This window comes from Gnatocerus cornutus, chromosome 8 (assembly GCF_029298725.1).
Source record: "Gnatocerus cornutus isolate USDA-ARS CGAHR chromosome 8, icGnaCorn1.1, whole genome shotgun sequence".
Taxonomy (NCBI): domain Eukaryota; kingdom Metazoa; phylum Arthropoda; class Insecta; order Coleoptera; family Tenebrionidae; genus Gnatocerus; species Gnatocerus cornutus.
In genome coordinates, this window is record NC_142240.1 from 13,073,059 (window position 1) to 13,084,727 (window position 11,669).

General features: G+C 34.1%; 2 protein-coding genes across 2 annotated transcripts; one reads left to right on the forward strand and one right to left on the reverse strand.

Moving 5' to 3' along the window:
• Nucleotides 1-529: 529 nt before the first annotated feature.
• LOC148169982 (facilitated trehalose transporter Tret1-like) lies at nt 530-2,464 on the forward strand. Its single transcript, XM_088043834.1, has 3 exons — nt 530-591; nt 785-904; nt 957-2,464. The coding sequence occupies exons 2-3, from the start codon at nt 859-861 to the stop codon at nt 2,330-2,332; spliced, it is 1,422 nt and encodes a 473-aa protein (XP_087899960.1). The 5' UTR covers nt 530-591; nt 785-858; the 3' UTR covers nt 2,333-2,464.
• A 64-nt stretch (nt 2,465-2,528) lies between these two features.
• Nucleotides 2,529-5,623, reverse strand: LOC148169983 (uncharacterized). Its single transcript, XM_088043835.1, has 2 exons — nt 5,507-5,623; nt 2,529-3,495 (listed from the first exon to the last, which is right to left on the reverse strand). Exons 1-2 carry the CDS (start codon nt 5,507-5,509, stop codon nt 2,629-2,631), a joined length of 870 nt encoding a protein of 289 aa, XP_087899961.1. The 5' UTR covers nt 5,510-5,623; the 3' UTR covers nt 2,529-2,628.
• Nucleotides 5,624-11,669: the final 6,046 nt, after the last annotated feature.

The window sequence follows — 11,669 nt, forward strand, 5'->3', positions numbered from 1 at the left end:
AAAATAATTATATCATTGTAAAGGTAGGTCCAATGGGCCTTCAAAAAAAGTGCCATGTCCTATACGTATCTTTAAAAATTAAGGGGGTCTATTTCACCCCTCATAGGGAGTTGACTGCAAAAAGTTGTAATTACGTGTGTTGTGTGTCCCCCTCACATCTAAAATTGACCTGTCTCAGTGTTTTTTGAAATTCCACTAGTAAGTGCCTTAAAATGCCCCAGTTTTGTTTTCGAATATTTTTTTATACGGCTTAGAAATAAAAAAAATGTTAATATTACTGTAAAGATCTTCAATAGACCTTTCAAATAAAGTGCCATGTCCTATACCTATCTTTAAAAATGAAAGGGGTTAATTTCACCCCTCATAGGGAGTTGACTGCAAAAAGTTGTAAATACGTGTGTTGTGTGTCCCCCTCACAACTAAAATTGACTTGTCTCGGGTTTTTTGAAATTCCGCCAGTAAGTGCCTCAAAACGCCTCTGTTTCGTTTTGGTTGGCCCACCCTGTATATAGATAAGGTGCACTACAGACTTTTAAATTCCTTGACTTTTGCACAAAAAAAACATTTTAATGGTAATGCGACCGACTTAAGGTAACGACTTTTTGTTTTGTTTTTTTTTTATCTAATTCTTGGTTCACTGCTTTATTGAAAATTTTAGAAGTCTAATAAACTAATAACTTTTTCACAAATATTACGATTTTTTTATATAAGATTCTCTCGTCTCAAATGTGTTAAATTAAGACACCGAACAAAGTTCAGTAATTATCATCTTATCTATTTTTAGGTGTTTGTGTTGAATTACAAAATATTTGTCAATGACTCTCCGCATAATAATTATTTCACTACAACTAAACCGTCATGGATAATTCTTCTCGTTTATACCAATACTTAACTACATTTACCGGTGAGTTCATTTTATTGCAAGTATTTTATGAACACATTATTTAATATTTTAGCATTGTTGGCTATGGTAACAGGTGGCATGCATTATGCATGGCCATCGCCATCAATTCCACAATACACCAACGGAAATTCTACCCCTTTTCAATTAACAAATGATGAAGCTTCCTGGATAATTATAATGGAAGTTGTGGCTCAAATACCTTGTTGCTTTATGGCAGCAACAATCAACGATATAATTGGACGCAAGAAGTGTGTTTTATTAACTGTTATTCCATACTCCGTGGGTTGGCTCCTGATTGTTTTCGCTAAATCTTCAATATATTTGTTTATTGCTAGATTCTGTGCGGGTATAGCTGATGGTCTAGCATTCACAGTAATCCCATTGTATATAGGAGAGATTGCTGATGCCCAAATTCGCGGTTTTTTAGGCGCTGGAATCTCAGCCACGTGGATCTTCGGAATGCTTCTAATTAACATCGTGGGTTCTTTTCTAAGTATAACCTTAACTGCATCTTTAAGTCTGATCCTTCCTCTTCTTCTTCTCATCACGTTCACTTGGATGCCGGAAAGTCCGTACTTTTTAATAATGAAGGAAAACATGGACGCTGCTCGCGCTTCTTTACAAAAACTAAGAGGCCGCACCGACGTTGAGGAAGAACTGACAAGACTCCAGAAAGTCGTCAAGGATCAAAATCAACAGAACAAAAACGTTTTACAACTTTTTACTAAACAGAGCAATCTGAAGAGTTTGGGTATCATGGTCATCGCGCGAAACAGCCAGCAAATGAGTGGTGTTGCCGCCATTAGTTTCTACACCCTCGCAATTTTCAATGAATCTGGGAAGTTCCTTCCACCAGTTGCAGCAACAATTCTTTATGTGAGCATTCAGTTTATAATGACTTCGGTATGTTCGATAGTCATTGATAAAGCTGGACGAAGACCTCTTATGATTGCTTCTTTGGTCGGTTCAGGAATTTGTCTTTTCATTGAAGGGTGTTACTTTTATATGAAAGATTTTACTGATATTGATACCACTTCTTTTAATTTTGTACCAGTGATCGCACTGATTGGATTTGTGGTAATTTTTCATTTAGGAGCTCAACCAATACCGTTGTTGATGCAGGGGGAGGTTTTCCCTACGAATGTTAAAGGATTGGCTTCGTGTGTCTCCGAAGTTTATTTCTGTATTTTGGCATCACTTTTTTCCAAGTTCTTTCAAATAATGAGAGATAACTTTGGAATGTACTTACCGTTTTTTGGCTTCGCGTGTTGTTGCGCTGTTAATTTAATTTTTGTGGTTTTGTTTTTGCCAGAAACTAAAGGAAAAACATTAGAGGAGATTCAAGAAATTATAGGTAAGAAAAAGGAAATGAAAACTGTCGTCACTTTGGAAATGGCAGGAAAATTTTCTGAGCTTTCCAAGTTTTGAAAGAAGAGAAAACTACATAGATACCTGTAAATTCGTATTAATTTTTTGTAAATAAAAGTACCTACCAAATAAGTAACCATGAGTTCGGTAAAATATTTTATTTCTTGTATAAAATGGTACAAATACATAACATCAAGAAATATGAAGTCACAGAAATCAGTCGAAGAAACTGGCCAGGTAAAGTCTACGAGCCCTATAAGAAGAAATTCGAAATAACAGAACAGAAACATATAAATAAGTCGAATAGCAAACCTACATCTAAATCACGTTTAACTATTAACTGGATAAAAACAAACTTAGTTGTACTTCTGTTGAGCATTTGGCAGTTGATAACTATAACTGTTGGTAGTGGCGCTGTTGTGTTGAGTGTGCGTCGGCTTGTAACTGCTCTTAACATAATCAACCTTTCCGGTAACCGGACTAGACACATCTTTCAGAGACTGTTGAATAGCATTAGCTTGAGCTTGTTGTTGCTTATAGTATTGAACTTGTAGAATGGACGGGACGTAAGAATCCAACAAACTCTTTGGCTCGTGTTTCGCGAACAATTGTTGAGGCTGTTCCACATTTTGTGTTTCCGGGACGTACTGCACCGATGGTACTTGTTGTTGCTGTTGAACGTATTGAGTTTCCGGTACTACATAGCTCTGTTGGTCGTTCGCATAAACGACACTTTCGTAATTTTGACTTGATTCACCTTTGGATGCGTAGGACGGCACGTACATTACGTACTGTATTCCTCCTTTGGGATCAACAACAGTTTGTATGGCAGTACTGGGTGCTGTGTATTGTTGCAAGTAGACGTACTGAGGAGTATAGTACTGCTGTGGCGCAATACTGTTATCAGTAACGTACTGAACGTTCGCGTACTGTTGATAGAGGTTTTGTTGAGGCTCCTGTTGTTGTTGGTAGTACTGTTGGGGTACTTGTTGAGGAGGCGGCGTATATTGTTGGGGCGGTACGTAAGGAACATACTTTGGCTGTTGTCTTGCATAATCGGCCGCTGTTTTAGTCGGCACGAATCCGTAAGCAGGTCGTTGAGGCTGGACTGTTCGTGGGGATTTATCAATCTTCAAGTTGTCTCTTTCAATGTCTTCTAAGCTGATTTTCTGGTTTTTGGCTGCCACCGACGCCAACACACAGCAGACTACTACGAAGTACTTCTGCAAAAAAAACAGTCGTACGGAAATTAAATCTCTTAACATGTGAGGATACAGTTATCTTAATTTCATCAAGTGAAAGTATATCGACATAATGGAGCTAGAGGAAGCCGACACACGATACGTTCCGTTCTGCAGATTTATTTTAATATGTCATAATAATGGGTTTATTGTGTAAATTTCTTTTTACAAGATCTCCCGTTTAGTGCATAATTTACAATCGGTGTTACTGTTTTCACTCGTTCTGTGGGCGTAATTCAGCAAACCCAACAAGATACAGACTTAAAAATGCATTCTTTTACCCGACCCACAATCTGAAGTGTCGCTTTTGGAGACATTACCGGCGAGGAACATTCTCTTTCTTTCGTGATATCATGGCTAATTTAATAAGATCATACAAAGAGAAAGTGTCCTACCCGAAACTTTTTTGCCGACATGATACAATAATAATAACTGTCTTTGCGAAAACGCTATGAATCCACACTAATCACATGCTGGGTGTGGCCGAAAAAATCTCATAATTTATTACGGTGACACATTTTATAGGTGGAATATCCTAAAACAGGAAGGAAATTTCACTTTGAAATATAATATTTCATTTCGATTAGCGAATTCGTCTGGCAAGATCGAATAAATTATCACTTTGGTGTTAAACGATCACTCGCGTCTAATAAATTAGATGAAAAGAAAGCTAAACAAACTAACAAAAAGCATAAAATTGAATGTTGATCTTATAAAGTAGTTGCGTTTATTGAAATTACCAAAGGACTGCCTTCTGGAAAATTTTCATCCAGCTTTCTCCACCGATGCGAATTATATAATTTAGTTTTAGTTTCTTACAGACGATCGTTTATTAATCTCGGTCTGACCTTTGATGTAAAGTAGACGGCGGAAGGATATAAAGTTTGAATATCTTAACATATTTTCTAATGAAATGCATTAGATGACATGATTTCAAAATTAAATATCAAATTTCCAAAACGTTTCTTTCTTACGATTGTATGTAATTTGTCTGGTTTTGACAAAATCGTTATAATTTCACGCGTGTCTTGAAGAATTGCGAAAATTAGAATAACACCTGTTTTAGAAATTCCAAGCGATAAAAAGGATGTTTAAAATATTTCACAAACGCTATTAAATCGAGAATCATAAAATTTAGGCAAATAGTTTTCAGTAACAATAATAATTATTCGTATTTTTTTTATGAACATAATAGGTCGAAAAGCAGTCACATGTTATGTTAAATATTTAATCTAAATTTAAGATTAAATTTAGCTTCTGTAAACGAAGCCAATGTGATGTAAATTTTATTTTAATGGAACGTATGTTGTAATGATCATAATTATACCTAATCTATAAAATTTTATTTGTAGAATTAATACATTTAGGTTTTAATTAATTCTGTGTCGTTTCTAGGACTTTTGCAATTTTTTTCCGTGCAAATACTTTTTACAATTTAGAAATTGTGTAGTTTTCCATACGGTTAAATAAAAAATTGCTTTATGGAAAATTTTTAAACGCCTGTAGAAACATCGGTTTCTATGGCTTCAAAAATTGTTTTTTTAATTAGAATTTTGCAACCAAAAAATTTGTTAAATATTTACCAAAACAACGACTTCTTAAAACCCAACAATTTATTTATCAAACTTTTATTATTATTGTCTATAATCACTTCCTTTTCTCGTTCTCCATAATGAGAAGTTTAGCATTTCCTCTTCAATAAAGCAATTTCAAACAGAAAAATTGTATGCAAGTAAACCACAACTTTTGTTAATTAACAGTAATACCTATAAGAACAGATGTTCAAACTCATTTGTATACAATTTAATCAATTAATTTTTGCACTGTATTCAAATGAACCTTTCGATTTATAAGCAAATTTATTCACGATTATCCACATTTAAGAAATCTATTTTATCCCACCACCTTCCTATTGTATGATCTCTGAATTTTTTATCACAATGCACCACAACACTATTGTCACCTTTGTAAAAAACCAAGAAAGTGTACTTACCATCTCTGTGAAAGTGAAATGATACAGTTAGATGGAAGGTTCGACACAAAGTAATGATCAGCTTCAACACCAACTTCCATTTGTACTTTCTTAAGTGAGCGGTGTCCACCCTACCAAAAGCGAATATGGGATCTTGAAGATGACCGGATGGTAATTTTTACACCTCGCTACAATCCAATCCCCATATTTAATGGCCTTAAGGTATTTTACATTTCCGACGGCAATTATTAATGGTTTTTACTCGTCCAGTTATTATTTTTATTGTACGTTGACCTAAAAGAAAGTATTGAAAACGCAGTTTCTGCTGCACTAGATGTGAGAATCGTCATAACGATTATGAATTATTTACGAGAGGATTGTACATAACTGGGGAGAATCAGAGCACGAGATTTTTTCCATATACGCATTTCCCGATCTTTTTGCTTTTCGTGTGGAAATCGAGCACTTCTCGGTTGCGTGTGGCGAAATTACGCAACGGTTATTACCCGTAGCTGATAGATGCACGCAGAATGGGTGTTTAAGGTTCATTAAGCATAAATATGTTAATAAAGTAACGTATTTTAATACATTTTTAAAGCGTGATCACGTTTTGAAGGTGTTAACACCGTCGTTAATTTTTTTAGTCATAAAGTTTTCTTTCTAAAAGCTTTGATTGTTACTTATACTTTTAGCCTTTCTCCTTGATTACTCATCTTCGTCTCGAAGGGGAAAAATCTGCAATTAGGAGAGTGTTATATGTTATCGATTACTTCTATTATTTGCCTCTCGATCACGATCTAAAAACTATTTGTAGAAAGGAGTTGAGAGTATTAAACGATCAAACAAACAGAATCCTCTCAAGGTTTCTGTATGATCCTCTTAATTACTCATAGCTGTCCCCATTTTTAATAACCACTCTTTGTCGTGAGTTTAACAGTAGTTTCTTTACAAAATGCTGAACTGCTGCTAATTTACCATAACAACGTGCTTACTGTTGTTGGACACATTATTACACAGTGATGGGAAAATTACATGCTTGTCTATTTTGAAAGACTAAATTTTTGATATGTGGAATAATGATAATATCAATTTTTCTTTAGGCTCCGCCATCGCTTTTCTAACAAAGAACGTAGTTCCGCACGGAAATCGTTCAGGATTTCCAGTTTTTTTCCAGACATTAATTATAGTTTTCTTGATTATTATTAGGTATTTTAATGGGTGTCTGTGCTCATGTCGTTGAAAGTTGCAGCGGTTTTCATGACTGCGTTTTGTTGGCGTGGTTTAGAAAAAGATAAGCTGAGGAGTAGCTTTCTGAATTGCCTTTTAATTTTACTTTAATAACAGAGCCCTCCTAGAGAGCCACATTAGTAGCCATTTGTATGCATATGTGATAATTCCCCGTTTATTTCACGGTATGATCAACATCCAAACTTGATATCTTCTTATTAATTAAATGAAAGTTACCGATAAGTGTACAACTTTGTTTTTCGTTTGTAGATATGCTAGATATTTGCTGAAATATTTGTTAAAAAAACCACACAAAGCTGATCATAAATCAAAGCCCGGAAGAGTCCGGTGGAATTTAGATCAGTTCTTCGGCGTCGGCGCTAACTTTCCGTGACATAATCTGATAATGGAGGATTAGAAATGATTGATTATTATTTCGACTTGTAGTACTGATTCTGTTGACGGCTTTCAATTTAAAGTTAAAATTTGTTGCAACAGTATTGTGTGTTATATCGGATTACAAAGAAATGTACCTTTTCACTAGTGAATGTCCTTTTTATGTAAGGTTGATGAATGGAAAAGCAACAAACAAGGAAAGTGGTTAAAATTGAATGTTACAAAAACCGATCTGATGTATTAAAAAGTCTAGATCTATTTTTAACACTTGATAATTTCTCTTCTGCACCATAATTTTGCAAATCAAAAATAGTAATCTTCCAGTTACTCTTTTGCTTTCCATTTTCTTATTTAGCATTGATAACAATGGAGTAAAAAATGATATTTGCCCCCTTTTATATGAAATCCAACCACGCCCCGGAATCCAAATAACTGTTAACTTAGCGTGTCAGTTTGGAAAATGAAAACGTGTTATTACTGCCACCTAAAATAACACTATAATTTTGATGACTGTTATCCTAAAATTATAGCAAAAGAACCTAACGCAATCTGCTTCAAGCGAGACAAAATAATGCGACAAATTTGATCACGGATATTCTTCGACTACTAACCTAAATCAAATCTAATAATTTTAAATTTTTTGCTCATTTTAATACGAAAACGCGTAATTACTGTCATGAAGAAATTCTTGCAAAATGAGTTTTAATAACTTATTTTCATTTGAAATTCTCTTTTTGGTGGAGGAACTAATATAGTATCAAGCTACAACGATATAACAATGATTGATGCTGATCATAACTCACTGATCTAGAAAGATATGAGTGACTAGTGATGAATATCTTAATTAAATTCTACGAAATGTTGAACACGGAAGAACAAAATTATGATTATGTGTTTATATGTGAACCAAATTTTTAATTAGAGTTCGATACCTATGTTATTAGATTTTTTAATTCTCATAATGTGCCGTTCACGATAATTAGTAATCGGCTCATTTCATCCTTTACGTTTCCTCCATTGATCACGACAACCCATTAATGACCCTACTAACAACCAGTAAACTAGAAGTCTAATTAGACGCCATCATTGCAAAGAGAAGAGCCAACAAAATGCATAACTAACAATCTTAATAAGTAATTTAATTGAATTAGCATTCAAAATGGGGCATCATCAACAAATTTCCATCCTGTTTCCTATCCCTGCAACTATGATGACTCGTCATTTATTTCCCTTTACTTTTACATCTGAACTACATTGTGGACTTTGACCAAGAATTAATGAAGACATTGTAATTACCCGTTCACCACTTCAGGAGGTTACTCTTACCTTGGGTTTAGTGCCATCGTATTGTTCACAAAAACGCCTTCGGGTGCGTTTTTCCCAAAAGTTTCTATTCAGGACTTTGCACGCAAATTGTTTTGGTGAAAACTACAACTCTATTATTTCTGGAAACACAACCCACTAATAAAATCAATATAGATATTCAAATGAGAAAAAGTATCCTGACATTTACACGTATTGAAATTAAGACTATGTGGGTTATTATCATCTCCATTATATCATCGCCGTTTAGAAATTTTTATAATAACATCCTTAACACGAAGGAAAGCCGCACCGACTTATCAGAAATCATAACAAGCGACAAAACATTTTTATGCAAATTTAATTATTAGAATGTGTTATTGCGTGAATACTCGATGACTGAGCTTTGGTCACTATTGGCAAGTGAAAGCACGATACATTTTTATCGGAGTGCTCATCAAAGTTTGAGGTTTGTTTCTAATGCAACGGAAGTTATTTTGAGTTCACGATGATTTTAAATATATAATAAATTAAGCAGTGCATTTTCTAGTTTTTCATTATAACGAGGAACTGGACGCGGAGAGAAAATCAGTTTCCTGTTATCTAAACCTAGCGATTAATTTTATTGTTAATTACTCGTCTCGGCAGACAGATTAAATCAATTAGTTGCAGGAATCGCACATTTATACAAATGAATGTGGCAGGAACAGGTGCGAATAATCTATTCATCGATGACTTGAACTTTGTTATGTAAATTTTTTGATTGAATGATACTCACAACAAAGTTTTTTTGATAAAGCGAACCTTCACTGCGGTGCCAGATTAGATGATTATTTTCTCATTCATCTTGTTCACTAGCACATCTATCATTCTAAACTTCTTAATCAGAGTAGGATTGTGATCATATTAATTTGCGAGTAAGTACATGTAGAAATTGCTAGAGATCGTACGGACATCAGTAGTACAACAATAGAGGAAGATCATGAAGAGAAAAAATAAATTGCATAGGTAATTAAAGAGGCTTTATTTGGTTAATGGTCAATAAATACGAATTAGATACTGTGACTAAAATAACACCATTTATAGCTCTTTTTGAATAAAGTAAAAGCAGAAAAATGGGAACTTATTAGTTGGGTTAATGACTGAAATCAAAACATAGTTACTGGAGGTACTTTTGTCGTAAAAAGTTTTTAGGCACTTAAAACAGTAAAAGTAGAGATTTCCATTTTGTGTAATTGAAGTAAATTTGAATAATTCTTTTTTTTTCGGGGGAAAAATAAGTTCCGGCTTTTCCTCCGGAACTACAGCTTTTGCAAATTTCTTACTAATTTTATTATGGAAGTAGATATTAAGATACCAGGAAGAGGCGTTAATGTAAAGTAAACATTCCGTTTCAAATGCATCTACCGATAATGGAACAAACAATAAAGTAACAATTACAAGTCAGCTGTAAATTACAAGTTATAGTTTCAATTAGTTAGGATGATTTTCTCTTTAATTACAAAGAATGTGATGGAATTTATAAGACATAATCGCTAAAGTAACTTTACCTGTGTTCAAATTAGTGGCTCATTTCAATTTCATCATACTAAACATCGATTACAAACAAGTTTTTTTTTTTTCTCAAACATTTCAAATAAAAGTAGACCAAAAAAGAAGATTGCAGTTTTATGGGTCTGTGGGATTGTATCTAGTTATTAATTTTATTACAACATCGTAAACAGTAAAGTGCTAAACGTGTAATTGATGTACGAAAAAGGTATTTTGTAATCAATATTTGCTTCAGTACAACTGTTGAAATTTTTAGGGCGTGTTTAATCTTTGTACGAACATGAATTTTGTCAAGTAATTTATCTTTGAGATACGGGAAGCTAAGTGAAGGTATTAAAAAGAAATTATCTCTATATAGTAATCATGATTGCCTTCCAGAGAATTATAGAAAGGTCTGCACAAAACGAAACAATTAATAATAAATTCCAGCTTCCATAAAATGCATTCCGTTGAAGCGGTGTTATGCTTTTGCACTCCACGTGCGAACTCTTCACGTTTTAAGTTACTAGAGAACTAGAGAATATAATTAACAGTCAATTTTATTAGCCTCCCGGTGCGAAGATTGATGTTAACAATAAAAACGAAAGTCTTAAACTATAACACGAGAAATTAACAATAAAAAAACTCATGTGGTTACATAACGAAGCCATCGTCGTACACAAAAAATAGTTCGAAAGTCTGTTTTTTTCTAACCCAGTTTGGAAGTAATCAAGCGACGATACTCATAGAAAGTACCGCTAAAATAATTCACTTAATTTTCGATATTGTCGATGACATTTCGTCTCCTCAAGCGGTGAAGAGAAAGGGTCATCTTATCACATCCATGTATGCTAAAACTGGTGGTGCCCACAGTCACTTTCGTTTCAGACTATTATTCATCCCGGGCCCGCCTTCGTTTGTGACAAAAATCTTGGATTCTTGCCATTTCCAAGACAAGGTCTCGATAGGTATTTCCTGTTGCGTGTAATTTAACCGAAGGAGGTAACTTACATATTTGGTAATTGTAGCGCAACTTGTCATTAACTGATGGATTGTGTAAGAAATGTAACACTCGTGTTGTCGGAGGTTTTTCGTAATTTCCGGAGCATCTGGATGTGCTCTATTTGGTGGTAATGGTGCGATATGTAAGAAAATCTATAGATTGTCGGACGAGAAAGTTATTTCCGCTATCACACTATAATCTTTGCTGTTGTTTTAGCTTTGTTTTTGGTTGGATGCTGTGCAAATAATTGCATTAATAGAAAGAGGATGTAAATCATAAAGATCTCAACAGTTTGCACTGTATTTTGTGGTTTGTAGCTTCGTTGGTTTGTTAATTGGAGAGCGGCAGCTTCTGCACATTTATCACCATTAAATTAAGATATTTTTCATTTAGTTATAATTTTTATAATTGAATACTTTACGTCGACAAAACCATATTTGCTTTTAATTAATTCCTATAAAATTTCAATTAAAATTAATGTTTTTCCGAAAAACTATATTACTATGACAGTTATTGCGGAGTCTGATTTATGAGCTAGCTCGAGGAAAAGTTCTCATTGCACCTGCAACGGTACTGGGAAATTTTCCACGAAAATTAAACGGGATAATTTATCACTTAAGAAAGCGACTTTCAATTAAAATAATCACCTGCATATCCCAAGATCGTAACACCGAGAATGAGTCATTTATCAAGATGACCGCTCAGGATATATGCTCCCAAATTTTC